The 22,635-nt window shown below is 41.7% G+C and overlaps 2 protein-coding genes across 5 annotated transcripts in view; one reads left to right on the top strand and one right to left on the bottom strand.

The window, feature by feature from the left end:
• The window catches only part of PIDD1 (p53-induced death domain protein 1), a 332,716-nt gene that overhangs the window by 93,139 nt on the left and 216,942 nt on the right, over positions 1 to 22,635 (top strand). For 2 of the 3 annotated variants that reach the window (XM_085644875.1, XM_085644876.1), the window contains exon 1: positions 21,303 to 21,780. The exons of the other annotated variant lie outside the window; for it this stretch is intronic. The gene's annotated coding sequence lies outside the window, so the exon portion shown is untranslated. Of the gene's footprint in view, positions 1 to 21,302; positions 21,781 to 22,635 lie in introns of those variants that run through there. 3 annotated transcript variants of the gene reach the window in all.
• Positions 5,305 to 21,093, bottom strand: RPLP2 (ribosomal protein lateral stalk subunit P2). 2 transcript variants are annotated; one of them, XM_085644872.1, is made up of 5 exons: positions 20,955 to 21,093; positions 13,035 to 13,158; positions 11,075 to 11,123; positions 6,739 to 6,834; positions 5,305 to 5,432 (listed from the first exon to the last, which is right to left on the bottom strand). In XM_085644872.1, the coding sequence occupies exons 2-5, from the start codon at positions 13,155 to 13,157 to the stop codon at positions 5,353 to 5,355; spliced, it is 348 nt and encodes a 115-aa protein (XP_085500998.1). In that variant the 5' UTR covers position 13,158; positions 20,955 to 21,093; the 3' UTR covers positions 5,305 to 5,352. The 2 variants fall into 2 exon arrangements, with proteins under 2 accessions (XP_085500998.1, XP_085500999.1); XM_085644873.1 differs by lacking the exon at positions 20,955 to 21,093 and adding an exon at positions 17,934 to 18,074.

Below are 22,635 nucleotides of genomic sequence, written 5' to 3'. Positions count from 1 at the left end.
GTTCTAGATCTGTTTCCATCATTTCCTTGGTGAGTCAGGGTTGTCATGTTCTGAGGTTGCACATTCCACTGGTTACCTTGCAAGGTTAGTGGTGCACTGTGAGCAAGCAGGACTATGGCAAACATATACTGAATAGGTGTGTAGAATCAGTCTTGCAGTTTTGACATTCCAACCAATGCAGTTTTACTGAGAAAGGTTGAACCGTACAAGACTAGCTTTGTACAATCTGAAAGGAGACCAATACCAATTATGTCGAATGTTAAAATACTTAAAGCAAGCTTCTCTGAGCAAGCAGTCATGATACTCTAGATTTCCTTCCAGAGTATTTCATTGAACCACCCCTGCCAGTAGAATTTAGTAGCAAAATAGGTATCAAATGAGTAAATTTTCAATAAGTATTTGGTACATATTAGACCCACCACCCTTGGACAAGCCTCACAGGCAAAGGTATGCCACAATCAGCAAAGCTGATCGATTAATCAGATCTTGCCCTAATTACCCTCTCAAGCAATGCTGCACTTGCCAATACTTCCAGAGCTGTGACTGGGGAAGAGAAAGTTCAGATTTTAACACAAAGACAAAACAAGTCCCCATCAAGGAGCTCGCCAACTGTTAACTCCCAGTTATCCCCTCTAATTGGCTTTCGATCTACAGATTCCCTCATTGCTCCAAATTGGTGCACACTTAGGAACTGTACTATCCACTCAAGTGTCGGTGTGAATATCTCCAAGTGACACAGCCCTTATGGTCGGAGGACAAAGAGGTGCTTTTAAGGCACGAGAATTGTACAAGATACATAAAACCACAGGAGTCTTAGCAATATTCCACTCCCATGCCACCCATCATGGCTGTTCAGTAACAAGAACCAACAGATAAGCCAGCTGCAATAAATGTTGAGCCAAATAGTAAAGCTGCATGTCAGGAAGCCGAAGCCCTCCTGATCTGGAATCTGCATGTAACCATGACTATTTAATTTGTGGTTTCCTGCCTGCCCAGATAAACATCTTTATGCTCGGATTTATAGTGTGAAGAGTAAGCGAAGAATACCAAAAAGTTGTTTCTGGGAGCTGTCGCCATCTTAATAATCTGTACCCTACCTCAAAAAGAGATCTGTAAGGTGGACCACATCAAAAAGCCCTGCTCCACCTTATTAATCAATGGCTTGATATTATCAACCACCATTTTATCTATACCTATTTATCAGCACACCCCTATGCTTCAAACCAAAGGCATTCCATGTGAGAACCAAATAGTCTTCTATGGTTCTCCGATTCCTACATGAGTGACATCGCCTCACAATTAGACCAATTCATCTTCTACCCAGAGAAGATCCAAAAAGCCTTGATTAGAGTCATGAGTTGAGGGCCAGAGGGTTCTGGCTCACTTAAAGTCAACAAGATGATATCTGCGTATAATAAGATCTTACAAGCACCAACATGAATTTTAACTCCCTAAACAAAGAGGACTGACAGATTGCTGCCGCCAATGTCTCAAGTACTAAAAGTAACAGGGCAACAGCAGGCAGCCCTAATGCATACCTGGCGAGATGTGAAAGGGCTTCAATAAACTGCCCACACAATTGATCTAATCTGAAGGGGCTATGAATAACCACTGAAATTTAGATTAAAAAGCCATGACCTACCCCAGCACTGCTGAAGGTGCGACAGATAACCCCACTCAACCCTATCGAAATACTTGAGCATTCAAAGAGCAGCAGCGTATCATCTGGATCTTTTTGTACTTGCCAAATTATATTGGACAAGAGATGCATGCAAGTACAGGAACGTCCTAGTATAAACCCAACTTGATGTATCAGGCTAGGCAGAACTTTGAGAGTTGCAAGGACCTTTATAAGTATCTTCATGTCTACATCAATATGTCAAATAGGATGGCAACAGGCAAAATTAGTAGGATCCCCATCAGGCTTCAATATTAGGTTGCTGATCGTCAATTAAATTCTGGTCGAATGACAGCATCACTAGCTCCTTAAAAAGCCTATAAAGAAGCATAACTATCAACTATTTATCTTATTATAAAATTTAAAAAAATTTAAATCAATCCTTTAACCATCATCTTCTGAAGCTTTATTATTGGGCATACTCCCAATAGCCTCAGAAATCTCCTTCATAACCTCGCCTCTAGAGACTTTCTACCCTTCGCAGACAAGACAAACTAAAGTCCCGAAAAAAAACTCATGTTCAGAGGTAGTATTGAGAGGGGCCTCTGTGACTATAAATTGCTGAGAAGCGTGCAAATGTTTCAGTGACCTCCACTGGGTGTGCAAGTAAGCAGTGTTTTGCTATGAATCTCAGAAGTAGCAGAATTTGCCTCTCATTGGTCCAATTGAGCAGCAAGAAGCCTGCCTGCCTTTTCTCCTTGCTCATAATGAGGGCATATTCTGCTTGCACAGTGAAATGCGAATTAAGATATTTTGCTAGTTCTAACTGATGTAACTAAGCAGGCGTGCGATATTGAACATACGTTTTGGTAAGATCATGTACCACCCTTTTAAGTTGAGTTTGTGTCCACCAATTTCCTGCTTGCAGATCGCGGAATCACGCATGATCATACCCCTCAAGGTGGACTTTCCTGCAGCTCATAACATCCAGGCTGAAATTTTAAATGGTTAATTATAGCAAAGTACTTTGTTTTTTTTTTTTAAATACATAAACATTTTTCCTGACCTTTTACCACTTTCCTAAATTGGTAATAGGTAAGAGGAAATATACCAAACCTTATACCCAGATACGAAAGTGTAACGAAGAACACGGGCAAACTGTACCTAAAAACAAATGGCTGCAACTTTTGTAAAGGCAGTCATTAGCCTATCACCTAATGATAGATCGCCATGAAAAGCAGGACTGATGCAAAATACCACAACAGATACAGCTTAAAATGCCTTACAATGTATAAAATATTGACTCCACTTACGTGTACTACCCAAAAGGATCATCTGCACAGCATGTCTAAACCAATCCTACCAAATTTCACAAAAATTTGTTCAGCCGTTTTCACACCATGTCCAACACAAAAAGTGTACGTAAATTGCAGGTCTGTTTTTGAAACCCCCTCCCCAAACGCCGTAAAACTTTCAATCTTCCACCACTGGAACAGGTGCAATAGGTCTGCCAAGTTTTGTGGAGATTCAAACAGGTGCAAAGTCATTACAGGACAAAACTCAGGAATTCCTCTGGTAACCCTATTACTAGAGTGGCTACTGCCACTCATTTAAAGGTGAAAGTTCGAGGCATGAACTCAGAAACATTCCTGCCCCTGATGACAAGCTATTAGTGACTAAGAGGCAAGTCAGCGGTCAGGTGTACCCTATATGTGGTACAGATTCTTAAACATGGAGCAAACCTTTAGTCTATTAAATAAAATCATTTTTGTACAGCAGACATGCTGCCCTCGTATATTCAAAGGGGCTCCCAAAGCGTGATAAAGAAAAAATTTGACTACGTGAAATAAAATATTTGAATAGGATCACGCATTTGAAGAACAATCGAGGACAGCAGCATTAGTTAGGTCGAGTAGATTATTCAAGTCAATAGACTTGCAGGACTGGTTAATTGTTTTTTCCAAGGCCTGTAGTATTCTTTAAGCTGCAGGTGTAATTATTTTGTGACCAGCTTTTCACCTTGGCTGCTGGCAGCAGACATAAGTTACAGGTGAACATCTATCATTTCATTGTTACAGGTTACTAGAAACACCACCACTCCAATACAATAAGGAAATTACAGACCATCTTTTACATAGGAATAGCAGTCCGCCTATGTATTATATAGGGGATAAAGTACCATGACCATATAGAGGAACAATGCTAAATGCCGGGTACCTTTAAAGGTTATGGAACTCCGAGCTGAATTGCACTCTTTATGTACAACAGTACTTTATTCCTTATAATACATGGTAACACCATCACCTTTCCCACAAACAACTTATCCTTCGTGCGTAGCACTTTCATGAGAGAGCATGTCTGCAGACTAAATTACAATCTAGTACAAAAATAAGCACATTAAAAAGCTGTTGGATATTGGTTGGAAAAGGATATTAGAATTGGTTTAATACAAGTTTTTTTTTTTTAAGTCGCTTTGTCTTGAATTGTGTAGAAACATACATAAAGGTTTTAACTTTTCTAGAACTACCTCAAAATTGCAAAAAATAAACTTGGTGCTGCGTTTCCCCTTTCAGCTGGTTATGGGATAGCTATAACAGCAGAAGAAAGAAAAGGCATTTTGCTTTCATGCTTAAAAACAGCTGCTTTAAATATGCTCCGTGACCTGACACTCACCATGGTTGCCGGCTCTGTGACATCGGAACTAGACTAATTTGTTATTACAGTCTAGTTCCGCCGTACATTTCTTTATAATCAGCAACTAGGTGCATCACAAATCGCAGACTATTAAGGAATTAGATAGTCTTTAAATACAGGAATTTCAGAATCCCATGTACTAAACTAGATTAACTACATGCAGTTTATGCTCTCACTCTTCAAGTCTACATTAGAAATGTATGTTATTCTTGTGAAAGGTGGATTTAGAGAGCTGCTGCCTGCAGCCCTTCTAACTATTCGTGCCAGTTTCTATTGGTGCAAGGCAGCTCACACGGCCAATTACCATCTTATCAGACTGTTAACAAGTACCCATGTCTTGCTACTCATTAAAACACTTCCGAGCTCCTCCAACGTGCATCAAACCATATTTGGAAGCATGAGGGAGTTTTGGAGTCAGACTATCTAGTCCAAGCCTCTGTCTGGAAGCCACTGTCCTGGTCTGGTTTTATGTTAAACAAAAGCTTATTTCAGCTATTCAGTGAGATCTAGAAATGGAACAAACCCCGTAATAAGCAAGAGTTCAGCTTTACAGGAGTAAATTTAATTTGTGTGAAATTAGGACAGGGATGCATGCCTTTAACAATAACCTTTAAACAATGCTGTACTCAGGAGCCTGCTGTTTGTGTGTAGGCTATGCTGTAGTCAGGATTCAGTAGTATAGCAAATGTGTAGTAGTCCAATGTCGTCCAGCCTCTCCGGGCTACAGCAGCCAACGCATACCAATAGTGCTGCCATGAGAACACTAGTCTCCAAAAGGCAGTCTGCTTCTCTTGTTCCTAAACTTTGGGTCAGCCACAGAGCTGCAAGCAGCGCCACCGTTAAAGAAATGACTTCCCTGCCCCCACCCCGGTATTTTTTTTGTTTTTGTGTGCCACTGAATTGGTGGCAGCTTAGAAAATCGGCAGGTAAATTGCGTTCCTCCAAAAGCACCAAGAAACATCACCCTACACCAAAATTATCAAACAGCAGGATTTTTTTTTCACAAAGTTTTTATTGTTTTTTTCTTAACCGCCAATATTTTAGTCAAATAGACCAAATCCCATGTCATCATCTGATCCTTCAGACTCTTCCTCCTTTTCTTCTTTCTTCTTCTCCTCCACTGTGAAATAAAAAGGATTGAAAAATATTAACAGAAGCAAAAGAAATTGCATACTAGATCTCCCAATTAAGTCTCTTCAAAGATAATATGAAATGTATAGATCAACAAATTTCTTGAAAAGAAATAGGTCTGCTCTAGTCCAACATAATCCAAGCGCTTTATTGCACCACAGAAGATAAGCATTCAGTTGGTAATAACTCGTAGTCCGCCGAAAATCCTAACCCTTTTCAGTTTCTGCAAGCCTTGATCACAGGTCGGCGTCACAAATTACAATGATCACATGCTTTTGCAGCGAAAGGCTGGCCACCTCCTTGGTCAGTCCATTAATGTGCCCATTCGAATGATGAACTTTCAGAAAGTTAAAACCATTTTGACAAACGTTTCAAAATACGCATAGTAAAATATTACAGCAAACAAGATTTGTGGGTGTGATATAAAGGAGCTTGACCACCCTGCTTCCCTCTACAAATAGACGGGATTGTGCCCAAGCGAAAATACATGAGGAAGTAGGCAAGGGATGCAAGCAAATGTATGATTCTCCTTGCTGGTGTTCCATGTTTCAAAACGTGGCCTGGAGACCGAAAATGCAATTCGAAAGTCTGCTTTAATGTTTTAATATGGGCATTTTAATGAGGAGTGACTATTGTTTTGACCGTTTAAAAAGGCGCACTTCAAATGGGCATATTAATTGGCGGACCACTGACCAATAAGATGGCTAACCTTTCACTACAAAAGCATGTGATCCTTGTAATGATTTATGTGACGTCGACCTGTGAACAAGACTCGAAGAAGCTGGAAAGTGTTAGAATTTGTGGTGGACAATGTTATGAACTTAATGCTTATCTTATGTGGTGAACTTAATGCTCATCTTATGTGGTGCAATAAAGTGCTTGGCTTCTTTTAGAACACTGGAGCCGACGTATTTGTTTTCAAGAGTTGTTTTAGGATTTATAACTTGATTCCCTGTGCCTGCACAGAGCCGCCACGCTTGGGCCTGCGGCTCTTTAACAGACAGCTTTGTGGCGATTGAGAGATATATATTGACGCCTCGTCAGGGGTAGTAAGCGCTATGTAAATACAATTACAATACATTATACATCGGTAACATCCCAGGGCATGTTAGATACAGATGAATAGTGTCCACTTATACAAGGGACAAAGTGAGGCAGAAATCGTAGGGCTTCAGATAGATTATGTTTAAACACTTAGCCCTGCCTGTCCATTCCGAAGTTTACAATTCCTAACAACCATGTAAGCTTGCATTTACCCATGTAAATGACGTCATATTGCAATACTATCGACTTACCGGGAGCAGCAGCACCTCCAGCTGGGGCAGCAGAACCAGCACCTGCCGACGCAGCTACAGCTCCGCCAACGGGCATGCTTGCAAGTTTACCATAGCCTGGGCAAGGGGGGAAAAAAAGAAACCAATAACTCAAATTCTCCAGCACGGGGCCTCAATGTCAGATAGCCAAAATTCAGATTAGTCACCCTTCAGACAACACGAGCACTTTTTAACTTCCAACACCCTCGTGACAAGGATGCCATATAACAATTGGCCTGCCTGTCAGGTTTTGAGGCTTCCAACCATCACTATAATGAACAGATACCATTTCTTGAAAAACAATACCCCTTTCATAACAGTGCTCTGTGGCGAACCTCCAGTGGGAAGAGCGGGGGACGTAGAAGCTTTGATCTGGCAGCCATGCTTATGCCAGAAAAGTGATTTTGCTCCGGATTAGGAAATCAGAGGCTAAACTGAGAGCTGGTCAGCCTTGCGTGTGTTGGGATGCAGTGTGCTCTACTTCAACATTAGTCCGGATCGCTCGGTGGACTTGGTATGTCACTTGAGCAGCAGATCCACGCCTCGAATACACAGTTGAAACACTTTAGAAGTTTTGTATTTCAATCTGAGACGCTAAAGGGCGAGCCTCGAGCTTTAGTATTATTTCCACATCATTTAGTCTCCATCGCATAGAATGAACTGTTCTTAAAGAGCACATTTCACCACACAAGTGAAAAATACCGGCACGCGACTAACAGTTAATTATTTTCCTAGAATATACGTTTTTGAATAACAGCAATTGACGTTGTGGGGTGTAAAAAGGGATCACCATGTACGCTCTCACGGAAATGTAAACATGTTGTCAAAATAGCAATGAAGCAATAATGCCACTTCAGCAGATAAGAAAACAACGCACATACTATTTTGGGGAAAACTGTTTCCATGTGGATTCTTAGTAACTGCATAAATCTCCCCAAACACTTCCCAGGAATTGTTGCATACATTTTACCATTAAACCCTTATCTTAAAGCAAAACCAACGCGTTCCTAGAATGCCCTTGCAATTCTGGGAAGGAGATTTACATAGAGAACATGGCACTCAGTCAACTGCCCCTGGAAATATCCCATGCGGGCGTACTGTAACCGTATTCCCTCAATGCCCAGAACACTGCAGTGCCAAAGGTTATTTGGGGTAACTGGAAGAACTGCATTTGTTCCCGATTCATCGTCGACAGGACTGTAACATTACTTTTAAAAATGAACAGACTGAATAACAGACGAACCAGTAACTATTAACTGTATATCGCCATGATAATAAAACGTTGTGCTACCATTCCATATTATCAGTCAACCCCCTCAGTAAGATTTCCATAAAACTGTAGAAGTGGACTATTCTTAAAGCAGCAACATAATTAAGAGCAAAACAATACTGTGAATGAAGTTTATGTACAAGGCTGACAACCAAGCAGGGGTGGCTTCTCCATTAGGGCGGTGGAACGTCACCCCACTGGTTTCTCGCAGTGAGAAGCAGAAACAAAATGGTAAAACTACCATTTTAGGTTTCTGCTTCTCGCACTGCGAGAAAGCAGAAGGGTATGCCTGATTGAGGGCAGGGGGTTAGAAGGGAAGTGGCTTGCCCAATGTTGCGGACCCTGACCGTTTAGTCAGCCCTCTGGGGCCGATCAAACCAGCCATGCGCACTCTCCCTTTTCTCCATGTAGGCTTGGAGAAAATGGTCTCCCCATAGGCACCCAGCTGGGCGGGGTCCTCAACAATCACAAATCTGCCATTGCAATTGGCAGATGGGAGGGAGGCTGTCTGCTTCCTGTTGAGCAGGAAAATAGGACCCGGGTAGGAGCCACGTCATCGTGGGACCTGAGAAGGTAGGCAAAAAAAAAAAAAAAAAAATACAACTCCTTCCCCTGCGTGAACCCTCCACAGGCGAGCCATGACGGCCGCGACTGCAACCAAGTGAAAGCGTTTATTGTGCAGCCCACACTACACACTGAAATCCCATCTAGATCCGTATTTCGGATCGAAAAACAAAGATTGGTTTGACAGTGATCAATCGATTTTGTCAAGGGGAAGGCAGAATCTTCTTTAGTCGGAGATTTAACCACTAGACCAAATGGGCAGAAGGAAGCAGTGCTTGGTAAAGGTGCCATATAGACTGCAGAAGGGCACAATACTTGCAGTTTGGTCAGACTATAACAGTCTAGTTCTGAACACCACCAATAAGGGGGCTAGCATTAAACAGGCGAGATGAGACAGGTTGCACAAATTGAAAATCTTTAATTTCTTTGAAAATGTGGGGGAAATACTTAGTGGTGCCGAGGGAGGTTCGCTCAAGCCAAGACTCACGGAGTATGATCTCCTAAACAATCAGAAAATAAGCAAAAATGAAGTATCAATCACACTATCTTTCAAACAAGACAATGTCTGGACAGCCTTTGGAATGATCAGACTGTTACGCCAATTTTTCAAAGGCATTTCCAATTTAATCTCGTCCATAAGCGAAACCCAACAGGTACAGACACTAACCTGTGGATATTAGAATGGACGCAAGACAACACAAGAAATCCCAAAATAACATAAGAATCCAGCAAATGTGAAACAGGGAAATTGTGAGCAGCAAGTTTGTGTGCATAGGTAACTGCCTAGATCTTTGCAGCAAGGCAATAACGGAGAAGTACTGAAAAGTTTCAAACATAAAAGCCAATATTTCTGGCCTTCACAAGCAGGCAATTTAAATGTTTTTCGTTAACATTCCATCGGCATTAAAAGCCTAAAATATGAAGTAAAAATTCCGCAGTCGGAATGAAGGTTGACTGCATGTTAACAAAAGCATAACATGTGCATATTCAAAATGACTTCTCACAATGAATAGACAAAGGCTAAAGTGGGATGCGGCACGAATTTAATACTTGAACAGAAAGGGAAAAAGAAGGTAGACTGAAAACATTACAGACATTAATTTTTTCTGTAAAACCCAAGGCAAGTGAGACCGCAAAGGGAGTCTTTATAAGCAAACCTAAAAAGCGTTTCCTCGACCACCAACAGGGTGACTAGCGATAATGCTTTAGATCTCTAAAAGTGTTTAGCTCAAAATCTGCACTACTCATTGTGTTACTGCCATGGATGGACTGGAAAACCCCAGGAGTCCATGTCAAACACGATGAAGATGTATTAAAAATCTAGTAGCACATCATTGTAGTGCAATACTGGACTGTATGGCCAAAAAAAAAAAAAAAAAAAAAAAAAACACAGCACAGAGTAGACAATTAGCACCAGGGCCATTTTAATCACGCAATACTGTGGCACCTATGCCAAATGCAGTGAATCCATATTTTTATAATTCAACATGTTCTACAATAATTTAATTTTAAAACAATCGTGTTCATCCTAAAGGCACATGCTCGGGTTAATGATGTCCCCACTTTCAGGAGCCAACACAAACCGTAAATACTACAGACAGGGTGTAAAGAATGAATCCTTTCATTTCTGTTGACATGAGACGCCGATTGCTCTCAAACCATTCATTTGAATAGGACTTGCTTAAGAATCCTGAAAATGTAGCATTTAGTTAGACATACATTTATAGGAATGAATCATTGATGGTTTATTCAAATGGCCCTGTAGTGTGAGCGCAAGGTAATGCAGCTAGGAAATAAAGTTTAAAACTGGATGCACAGAGAAAAGGAACCATCTTCTAGTACTAGAATTCTGTACATGCAGGATTGCTTTCTATGGAGCATAAATCTGGTTAAAAAAACACTACTATTGAGGGCAAATGTGCATAGTTTTAGGGGAACTGTGTAGTTACAAAAGCCTCCAGATCTTCTTTAAAATGCTTTTAAACTCCAGGACTGCTATAAAAATTAATCTACAGACAGTGCCGCACAATTTGGCTTTAGTTTGCTCCATAACTTAACCTGGACACAATATCTGTGCCACATAATTACAATAGCCATGGTCAGAACCAGGATACGGTAAATGCTAGCTATGTATGACAAGGTTAATGAATCCATCAGTCGGAAGCTACTGCTTTAATCTACACCTACCTGAAGGGGCGAACTAAAGGCAGTTACCCGCAGAGTTAGGTGGGAAGAAATTGACGGGGGCAATCTTCAGACAAGTAGAGAAACCACCATCAGCACTTAACCATGAAATGTAGGATTTTTTTTTAGCAAATAGCGGAGAAAAAAAAAATCACTTTGAGCCATACTATTTCAGCCAAAAAGAGTTAGTAATCAATAGTGAAACCATATGGGAATCTCTAATTTTTGCAGTTTAGCGCACCTAGGAAAATGTGGAGATGTGATTTGCTCAGATACCCCCCCCCCGAAAGATGTACTTACCCTGAGCAATGACTTCCTCAAGATTTTTGCCGTTCAGTTCTGTGATCACCTAGAATAAAAAAAAGCAACATTAGTTATTTTATTAATAAATAAATAATTTTTGTTGCATTTGGAGAAAGTGAAAGACTGAACACAGTACAAAGATAACTTCTGCAGGGGAGCATACCAGATTGCCTCAAAATTGGGCAAGTCACGACCATCCCTAAGAAGCCCAACTCGGATCTATCTGATCCCAACAATTTCAGACTGATCACTAACATCATGACGTTAGCCAAACTTCACGAAAAATGCGTCCACAAGCAACTCTGCAACCATATAGAGAAATGTCAACTTCTGGACCTCCTTATCAATCCGGTTTCAGAGCAAGGCATAGTGCACATTGGAGATGCCGCTCTGAAATCCCTTGATCAGAATGTCCCTAGTCTTCTGATCCTGCTGGACCTGTCCTCTGCTTTCGACACCATCAAACATGAAACACTGATTAATCTTCTACAACGAAGGATGCGTTTAGCTGGTCCGGCCCTAAAGTAGTTTACCTCTTTCTTACACAATCGCACTCAAAGGATCAAACTAAACCAGTCCCTTGATTCCAGTACCCATGTCAGGATTGGATTTCGGCAAGGATCCACACTCTCGCCCACGCTCTTCAACCTTTTTATGGAACCACTCACTGTCATCTAAATCAGTCTAACATTCTCTACCACATGTATGCGGATGACACGCAACTTTACCTGAAGATCTCCTCGCTTGACGACATTAAAATTCTAAATGGGGCTCTTTCGCAAACTCAACAATGGTTAGCCCAGAACCATCTGCTGTTGAACACCCTCAAAACGGAATTCCTGCTGATTGCCCCCCACAATCACTCTGTACCTACCCTGGACTGGCTAAAGCAACTCACAGTCCTTAACTGCACCCCTCTAGTGATTGATTCCGTTAAATCGTTAGGCATTACCTTAGACAAATTACTTAACATGCAAGCTCACATCAGCGCCACTAGGCCAACTTTCATCTTAACACCTTCAAGAAAATCAAACCTTTCCTTCCGACCAAAGACTTACAACCTGCAGTACAATCCCTATTGATATCGCTCCTTGAATATGGTCTGGTGACCCTTGCAGGGTTGCCTAAAGCGAGCTTGGCCCATCTCAGCTACTCAACGCCTCGGCCAGGCTCAGCATAGGCTCCAAAATACACTACCACATTACACCAGATCTTTTGCAGTTTAACTGGATGTCTATTGAAGCGAGGATTTGCTGTAAAATAGCTTGCCTCACGCATAAACCCTTGCATTATAACACTCCGGCCTATCTAGCGAACAAGCTAGTTCTTTCTGGCTCGAGGCGGGACTTGAGAAGTACTTCCACTCTTCTCTTGAAACCACCCATATTCAAGAAGAAAAGTACGTACAAACGTGCTTATTCCGGGCTGGCTCCAAGAATCTGGAACGCTCTGCCTACTGAGATTAGAGCTAATCCTTCCACTGCCTATTTCAAGAAACAAGCCAAACTAATTTTCCTGAGTGATCCTTAACTGCTGCATCGGGTTCCTTTTTATGTCCACTTGCTGACTGACCGAACATTTATCCCAGCTTTTGTTCTCCATGCATTTTAGGTTTGGTTGTCAATTGTTTTATGCCTGTGGGCCCCCTCCCCGCAGGTTTGTCAATTATTATATTGTTGTAGTATCATGTTCACATTTGTTTTGCTAAATGCTACAGGAAATATTTTACACCTAGGAGAATTGGATCTAGTGTAGCCCACTACCAGGTCCCTGATCTTGTTTGTGTACTCCTTATGGGGCCACTGTTGACTTCTATTGTACAGAGTTTATTCATGTACTTGCCGTGTGTACAGCACTGATACCTGCAAGGGTTATGTTCGCGCTTTATAAAACTTTATATATAAAGAGCAAAAGGGAAGCGTGGCAGAACCGCACAATGTCAACTCATTAGACATACCTTGTTGGCGCGTTCCTTGTCTACTTCGATTCCAACGCTTTCAAGGATTTTTGAGAGGTCTTTTGAGTTGGGATTTTCATTGCCTCCAAGGGCAGCCAAAAGGTAGGCAGCAACGTAACGCATTCTACGGAAAAGACAGCAATATGCATTACATACTGGAGTAAAACACACTGACAAACGCAGACAGTAAAATATTTATTCAAACAAAAGCTATTTGGTCGTAAGCAGTCCTTCATGTCAAAATAAATACTTAATTAAATTACAAAGTTTTCCCCTATCTTCATCCCAGAGCAGTCATTCCTTGACTTCACAACTAAAACCCAAGAGGCATTCAATAATCACCGAAAAACGTCTTTGGACCATGGTGTACCACTTAACAGAGGAACAACTAATGCATGTACGTAGACCAGACTTTTTCCAAGAATGTTGTCCGTTTTCTGTACACCCTTATTAATTTAGAGGGCCCGTTCATCTTTTTATAGAGAAAAACCACAATGATTATAACTAAAGCTGGATTCTCAAAATACGTTTTAAATAGTCTACAAACCTTTCATGTAGATGGAAAGGCTGAATTCAGCTTCAACGTGCCTTCGATGAAGGCATCCAAAATACTTCGGGGAGAAAAACTGCAGTAAACGGTGCAAATACTCTGGAAAAAGCTGACATTTTACCAAGCCGCCTGCAACAGAAAGCTGACTCTTATTCAGTTTAATACTGCTGGCATATTACTGTCGAGTTTAACTGAATGCTATTCGTCTCGATTTGATATTTCACATGGGCCCATCTTTTGTATTTTGTTAACTGTGTTTGATGTACCTGTTCTGTGCGACTACCCAGTGTATGCAAATCAACACTCCTTTCAGACGATGCAGTGAGAGCAAAACTGTAGTCAGGTGTTGCTTTATTACAAGCATGAATGTTATTTTAGCAATCGATACAATAAAAAAAATATTTGAGATGCTGTTTGATTAAGCTACTGAATTGACGTATCTAGGTCAGTCAAGATACATTTTTGGGGACCCATAGGCGTTGTCAATGATCTGCAGCATTGATCAAAGTAAGTGCAATTATGTGTACAAATAATGTGTTATCACGAGGCTGCCATTTCAAGATGGGTTACGTCCTTCGTAGCGGTAAATGTACGCAAAAATGTGTTTCCAAAATTAAATGGTAGCTCCCATAGGAAAAAATAAATATATAATGATTGTGTAGGGAACAGCAACTTGTAGCGGACTGGGGAGGAGGCGACAGGCAGCTTGAGGTGAGGAGTTTGTGGGGACAGGGAAAAGGCAAGTAAAGCTGATGTGTAGGAAGGAATGAATGAGGCAGACAGAAAGGAGCAACACAGCTTGTTGGCTGGGAGAGCGAGCAGGAAAGAGCAAGAATACTGACCGAGTTCTAAAGACAAAAACTCCTGCTAAACCAATACATCTTGCGTTTATAATGCCAATACAGAGCTGTTGACTTAGTCAATTATTGTAAAGTACTGTTTAAATAAAGTTTTTAAAAATCTAAATACTGGAGGGAAAGGAAATCTTAGGGCATCTCAAAACTACATTGTGTTCACTGTCTTTAATCTTTATAAATGGGTTTTCTTTTTTTAAACTGAACACACTGAACAGAATTTAAAAGGATTAAAAAGTGTCTAAGAAAACTGCTCGACAAAATCCAATCTACTTTCCATAGTATTCAGCCATTTTATCCCTTGTAGTAGGTAAGGGAGCAGCCATTTAGTCCTTTGTTGCAGCCCAGGAGTAGATTTAAGGGCATCTAAGAAGAACTATGCTTTGGAAGCCAGCTGAATGAGCCCTCAGATTAGCAGCAGATACCCTCCTCCTAGGACCATAATATCCAGTGCGTGCCAAAGCTTGTGCTTTTATGCAATATGTGAAATGCAGGAGATTAAACAAAAACAACCATTAAAGGCTGGTCTTAAGCCATATCGCAGCAAAAAAATCTCACTTATTCCAGTAATTTTACAGACAAGCAACTGGGGGGGGGGGGGGGGGGGGGCTGCACATGAGGGGGAAGTGGAAAACAAGGGAGAGCTAAAAAAAAAAAAAAACATGCACTGTGGTGAATGAAAAAGTAGGTCCATAAACATTTACAGCAGAAGTATGCAAGTCGGCCAATCAAAAGAATCGTAAAGATAGGATGTACCAGGGGAAAGACAGAAGAGTAAGGCAAGCTAGCAATAGGAAGCAAGCAAAAGAGCGAGGGGCAAAATATCGCTTGTTCTCGTTTAGTATTCCACCTCTAGTCCAGCAATATTTTGAGGAAAGTTGTACATTAACAAAATAATTTAAGGAATAAAGAGTAATTTTGAATGGCAGAAAGTGCTGCCCAGGGCAAAAAAAAAAACCCACAAAAATGCAGGGATTACACGAAAGCAAACCTATGGTGAGCAATTGGCTGGCAATAAGTCCACTGTACATCTTGGTATGGTCCACAAGAGGGCTTTTGCAAACAAATGGCTAAAATTTACCTGCATTCAAAAGCTAAAAAATTGACGTTTTAGGGGAGGAATCCTCGGTATAGTGAAGGCTTATGGAAACAAACACTAAAAACTGTAAAGACTTGATTAAGACTACAAAGAAAGGAGGTTATACCTAAGGTTTTGGAATCCGAAAGGCAGCTCTACCACCAACATTGATTTGATACTTTACTTTAGAAGAGTTCATATGGACCTTCTATGAGGGTTTCCAAAATATAGATCTAAGTTACTATCATGCTGCCAGTTACAGGCATCGTCAAAATGCAGAATAGCACGACCCGCCAGTGAAATGAAACCAAGTAGCTCAACTCAAAAGGCTCACAACAAATGGACACAAAGAAATACCTTATTTCAATAAGTGCAGGAAAAATGTACCAGGCCAGACTGACATTGTGAAAAGTAATGAAATACAAGTTGTCCCTGGAAATGATTAGGTATTCATTAGAATACAAAAATCTTTAAGATTGTCAGCAAACATATGCAAGTTATTTGTCTTTTTTAAACACGTTTCTATGTCAATCACTTTAGGGTTAAACAAAATCATAACTAGTTTATGCCAAGTGAAAGGGTATTTTGGGAGTTAACTGTACAAAGTCTCACTAGTGTGAAATAAAGTATGCTGAAGTGAGAACAAAAACCGAGCACGTTCTTCAAAATTATAATGTTCGCTGTACGGGATGCTAAATGACGTAGATCTGGTCTGGCACGCCAGCCAAAAATTTTGAAACGGCTCCAAAGGTTTTTACTCTGCATTATTTGCCTAACATGAATCTGTTCAACTGTAAACCATGAATACCTACGAAATGTACTAAAAATGGCATAACGTGCATTCATATTTTGTCCTAAACACAAAGATTTTTGTGTATAGGACTAACCTTGTAAATGTTTTATCTGATACAAATAGATATCTTTATTTTGCATAATAAAGAAAGGTAAACATTTTAGAAAGGAAGCACAGCTTGTATTGCATTGGTTAATTTGGGCTCAGCCTCCCCAAACATTACAAGACTCATCCCTATCTAACTTGAAAGTTTTTGAGAAATGTGGCTAATAGGCAATACAACTGCAAGCATCCTTATTCCACTGGGTCACACTTCGAACACAACCTTGGTTATACTGGAAAACAAATCTATATCCAGGACCCAATGGCGTACCGGAGTGCAGACATGTTGGATATAACCAACAGAATCAAAATTAACCCCCAAATGAAACTGTACACCTCCGAGTTTCTAAACAGAGCCAGGCAGAAGCAAGGAGAGCATGACATCTATGTTTACACATCAGACCAGCTTATGTCTCCCTACAGAGAAGAATGTATTTATGTATAGCCAGCAAATTAAAAACGACAAGCATTGGCATAGCCAATAGGTCTCGCCTTTGTGACATAAGTGTTTAGCCATGCAATAGTAGCATAACTAAATACTTAAGGTCCCAAAAGCGAGACCTATTGGCTATGCCAATGCTTGTTTCTGTCTATTACTGCTCTGTAGTAATGGCGGCACCCGTGCTTTAGCTTAAACATCTTAAGCTAAAGTTGGGTGCCGAGATTGCTTAAAAAAATAAAGAATTGTCTATTTCTTTACTTTTGAAGCAATCTCAGCACCCGACTTTAGCCCAAGATGTTTAAGCTAAAGCACGGGTGCCGCCATTACTACATAGAAGTAATAAACAGAAAAAAAAAGCGCCCGCTTTGAGAAATGACTGCTGTGGTGGGGGAAAAATGCTACCGCCGGCCACAGCTTGCTGTGCATGTGCGCGCGCAGCAGTAATCACGCCATATGGCACCTCTGCTCAAGCACTCGCCCGTGCACGCACTGCAAGTTCTGGCCGGCGGTAGCATTTTTTTGAAGCCCTTACTTTAAGTCTCCCCAGACCAGCGCAAGCGCTGGGTCAGGCGAGACCTATAAAAGCATTTGCAATGCATTAGTTAAACGTAGAGCTATTGGCTTTGCAAATGGAAAAGAAACGTAACGCCCGTTTGCCTTTCTTTTTCCATTTATTGAATTTTAAAGCAATGGCGGCACACCGTGCGTTAGAAGTTTAAAGCTAAGCGCAGCGTGCCCCTATTGCAACAAAACTCAATAAATAGAAGGAAACTAGCATTTGCAATGCAATAGTTGTCGCATTTGTGAGAGTTTAAGCTATTAGCATTGTAAATGACTGCCTTTAATTTATCTGTTTTAAAAACCAACACATAAATAAAAGGCATTGTCAATTACAATGCCCATAGCTGAAACCCTCGCAAATGTGAGACCTATTGCATTGCAAATGCTTTTTAATTTTTACTTCAAAAGATAAGGGTTATGGGTACAATTAAAAAGAAATAACACATCCGAAGAGGTCGCCCTCTGTAATTTAAAAATATCTTTTAACACAAAGTATTATAAAGAGAGGGAAACGCTCGCCTTTCAGCAGGTGCTATTTGAAGCCATGCAACACGATCTCATCACAGAACCACTCAACCCGAGCAGGGGAGACCACCTTACGTCCCACAGAAATGCATTATTCAAACTGCAGCCCAAGCCTCGCCTGTCCGCCACCGAGACCTGGAAAGCAACAAACACTTAAATTTCCAACACCTCAAGAAATACGAATGAAGAATCAGAACAAATACAATCATCGGGCCTGTGGGGGGAGTGCATTAAACAAAGTCACTCTATTCAATGTGTCAGCAACAGGCCACGAAGCGGGTTGAAATTAGCAACAACAAAAACAAGCCGGAAGTCAGGCGCCCTTGCCCGGGACGTGGCCTGATCCGGCAAAAACAGAAACCGGCATGCCGTGCTATCGCGGGGCACACATGCTGAAGGGAGAGCCCCGCAGTGGCGGCCGGAGTGAAGAGAAGCTCCGGGTCCCAGGAGGGGGCCCGGGTGAAGAATGCGGCGGCTGAGGATGACCACAGCAGCGCGGGGCTCCCAGGAGTGCAGGGAAGCCCCGCAACAGAGGTGCTGCAGCCACGAGGAGCCCCCCCCCGAAGAGCAGCCCGGCGAGTGAAAAAGGGCTGGGGGGGGGGGGGCTCCATGTGGGCTATTGTTGGCGCAAAGTGTACTTTTTCAATTCTGAGCGGCCCCATCTTGCAGGGGGCCGCTCCAACGGGGCTGGCATGTGGTCGGAAGCGGGACAGGAGATGTGCACATGCGTGTTCACGTGCGCGTACACTGGCTCAAATCCGCCAAAAGCCTTGCGCTTGCCCATCTTCTGTCCCACTTCCGAGGCAAGTCAGCAACAATAGATCTCGCTGGCGGACCGCAGCGCTTTGCGCTGCATTCGCAGGCGAGACCTAAAAAAGCAGCGTGGCCACCGTATTTTTTTTCTATACACATTTGTAGAAATGGCGGAATGCCGTGCTTTAGCTTAATATGTTTAAAAGTAAAGTGTGCCGTACCGTAATTGCTACAATAGTAAACAAGAACTGAAAAGAAAGCCAGGAAGGACAGCAGCAATAATGAGAGGGAGAGGGGTGCGTCTGAGGGAGGAGGCAATAGATGGGCAACCTTAAGAAAATCTGTGATGTCCCATGGGAGTGAGCCAAGCACCCAAAGGCAAGACAGATGGACACTATTGAGCAACCACAGTAAAGGAATTTCCAAAAGGCAGGCTGGCCAACAAAAACCGCTGGGCGGAGCTAAAGACCATATTCTGAATACATGTCTCGAAGACAGAGCGCTGCCTAGGCGAGAACTAAAAAGCCCAATCTGCAATCCACCTGACCAGAGCAAACGGCAGCCCCAAGCAACACCAAATGTGCCCATTTACAATGGAGATATGTTGCCTACATCCAAACAATATGACCTACTAAATCGAGCAGAAAAGTGGTCTACAATCAACGACTGATAGGAATGATAAGCAGCAGGTCTTCAGAGGCGAATATAGAACTGCTTAACACAGAACACAGCCTCCCGATTCAGACAATTCATCCAGAAGTGTGATTTAATGACTAGTGACTGAGGACCGTTTCAACATGGAATGAACAAACTTTTACTACTTTTGTGACCTCGCAAGTCTTGCATTTTGTCTTATTTGCTTACATTCCACGAAAAGAGTTTGCTGAAAAAAGTTAGAGGGAACATAAATGTCAATGTTTTGCCCCACGGGAACCTCTATCTTGTATTCTCACTTGGAATGTAAGCCTTGCTATCTAGCAATTTTTTGTGAGATAATTAAAAGCAGTACCACAACTCAGGTATGTTTACTTTCGTTAGAGGATGTGCTCAAAATGATTCCAATAGTTGACATTTTCTACAATGCGAGATGATAGAGGGGGTGTGGATTACCATTTTACACCACTGGGTATTAGAAGGTTATGACCTGCCACACAGGATACAAATTCGAACAGTGTGATAATGACCTATGCCATCCAGGGGCACTGGTGAAATTAAAAGAGGCCAAGTGATTCAATAAGTAACCATAGAAGATTACCTACTGGCAGTCTGAGGACGAGTTCCAAAATACTTTTTTGAGTCAACTTGCTACTGATCTGAAAAATTTAAGCAAACAGATTGATCTGTTTTTAAACAGGTGCCCTCTGGAAAGATCTCCAATTCTGCGACATTTCCTAATAGTTGGATACTTGCTGTGGTGTAAAGCTTTACCATTTTCTCAGAACGATACTGGTTTCAATTAGGACATTTTGTCTGTATACTCACTCAAGGGCACGCACTGGAATGGGAATATTCAACTTTTTCCCTATTATTTACAATGGAAAACAGTGAAAAGTTCTTTGGGGTTATTACGAGGAAACCTATCTCACGAGGGACCACAACGTCGTTTCCATAATTTAAAGGTTGCAGCGACACGCTACGAACACAGACAAAGTCTCTATACTTTAGTAAAAGCCCTAATACAGCAACAATATATATTTATTTCAACTAGGTTGGCCAAGTTTATTCGGAAACTTGGTGGAAACAAAAGTAATGCAATACATTCAAAATCAGGCACTTTGAGCCGTGGAAAGGGTCTCGCTTATAAGTACCCTGCAGCAGCTACACCACGGTTTCTGATGTTCAAACAACGGTAAACATCAGTCACCCCGCATAACATGCGGGTTGAGGGAAAGCGGGAAAATGAGGCATATTCTCAAACAACAGCGCCTCTGATGTAAAACTACAGCTCGTTAATTGCAAACAATGGTTGTAGAAACACAGGGTCTTCAGACGCAGTCACTGAAATAGAATAATATGTATTTTTATTATTTAAAGCAGATACTGTGCAGACAAGTGGGGGTGTAAATCTGCGGAACGCTTAGGGTAAGCACGTTACACTCCCTTTTTGTGATAGCTCCGCACATGAGCCGAACACACACTGCCTGTAGATACCTCACACGTCTCTAAATAACCCAAAATAGGCACAGCAGAGACTCGCTTCGCGGAACGAGTAGAGCTTTTGCACGTGGCGGATGATTCTTGTAGTACCATGGACTAACTTACTTTAAGCGGTTCCTAAAGAGGAGCTAACGCGCGGTGCGTGCGTCCACTACAGCAGCCTGTCGGGAAAGAGGAAGATGACGCGCTTAGCAGGACGGACAAGAAAGACGGAAGAGGCGGAGCGCGCCTGCGCCTGACCGTCTGAACACAGGTTGTATTACCCACAAGGGCCTGCGAACTATGGCTAGCCACTCAAGAAATGTGTAACATGGCCGCCAGCTAACGCTTTTCCCTATTGGCGAAATTTAACACATCTTTTGAACACAGACGATTTTTGTTTTTGTGCCGTGCTTGGCTGCCATCTTGGGTTGGAACTTTTTAGTGTCAAATATAAAAGCGTTCGATTGTAGCTCAAGAACTTGTACGAACGTTCTGAGGTTTGGTGCAAGAGACCCACAGTGCCCATAAAAAGAGGGTTGTGATGTGGTCATCTGAGAATCGGATTTTCTGTAACAAGCAACATGTTGAAGGACGCGCCTTGTTATGTGTTCACAAATCGTAAAGCATTAACAATACTAGTCTGTACATGGGCGAGTTCATCAACCAAGTAAGGCTGCCTAGTTTAACTAGGTGACTGGTACAACAGGAAAGACGATTTAAACTGCACGTACGAGAACTGGCAAGAAAAGCCACTGCAAAGTTTTGTGTTCGGTGGTGGCTGGATATGATAAACACTGAAGACAGACCTCAGCTTTCCCCTAACGGCTAAACGAAATGTCACCAAAGTGAACCAATGGGACGGGGGTTGTTTGTGCAGAAGGCGTTGATAACCCTGACAGGTCCCAAAGCAGGAAGAATGGACGGTGTCTAGGTACCAGTCTCGAGCCGGGTAAGAGTTCCCATAGTTAAACGTAGATAGCCAGGATCTGCAGATTTCCCCCTATGTTACATAACAATTACTACTAAATGTAAACTTTTAGAATTAACAGAATGTTGGTTGCTTGCTTTGTTTTTTTAGGAAATATTGTTGGCAAATTGCTATGTTTCCATTTTGGTTAATGTTTGGAAACCACGCACTCCAAATGCTGAATGTCTTTACAAAAGTTGAGGCGTGCTGAAGGGGAGAACATCCCCTAAACCAGGGCGTGTGAAACGATGAGTGATGCACTAATCAAAGTTGAGTAGTGTCCCCCTTATAGCACAGCCAAAATGGGCAACCAGAGTTGCCAAAATTGAACAATGTTTGCGAAAAAAGTTCCAACACAAATATTTATTGTGGATAATTCTTCAATCTTCGTTAGAGTCACGAGATTTGAAATTAGTTAGGAAAATAATTCACTAGAGCCAAGGACGTGTAAATTATTCCTCGATGCATTTCGGGTATGGGATTACCCTTCTTCAGGAGGAGTCCTATGAATGATAAAAAGGAGAGATGTGTCGACCCGTTTTGCAGGGTATTGACATAAATGACAAAAGAAGATGAATATTAGTGAGAAACTCCATGCGTAAGTGCCGAGCGTAAAATGGAAACAAGCATTTACAATGCAATGGTCTCGGCATTGTTAAAAAGTTAGAGCTATTGGCATTGCTCATGACATTATTTTTGTTTATGTTTTTGTTTTTAAAACATTTAAAGAAACGTCATTGTTATTTACAATGTCAATAGCTTTGGATCAACACTAGGGTAGATGGCTTGGGGATGCTTGCTGGGTCATGAGAGAGATATTGGGGAATGCAAGGAATA

Source organism: Triturus cristatus, chromosome 3_1 (assembly GCF_964204655.1).
Source record: "Triturus cristatus chromosome 3_1, aTriCri1.1, whole genome shotgun sequence".
NCBI classification, from domain to species: domain Eukaryota; kingdom Metazoa; phylum Chordata; class Amphibia; order Caudata; family Salamandridae; genus Triturus; species Triturus cristatus.
Note: the sequence above shows the minus strand (reverse complement) of the source record. Positions and strands in the feature narration are given on the sequence as shown.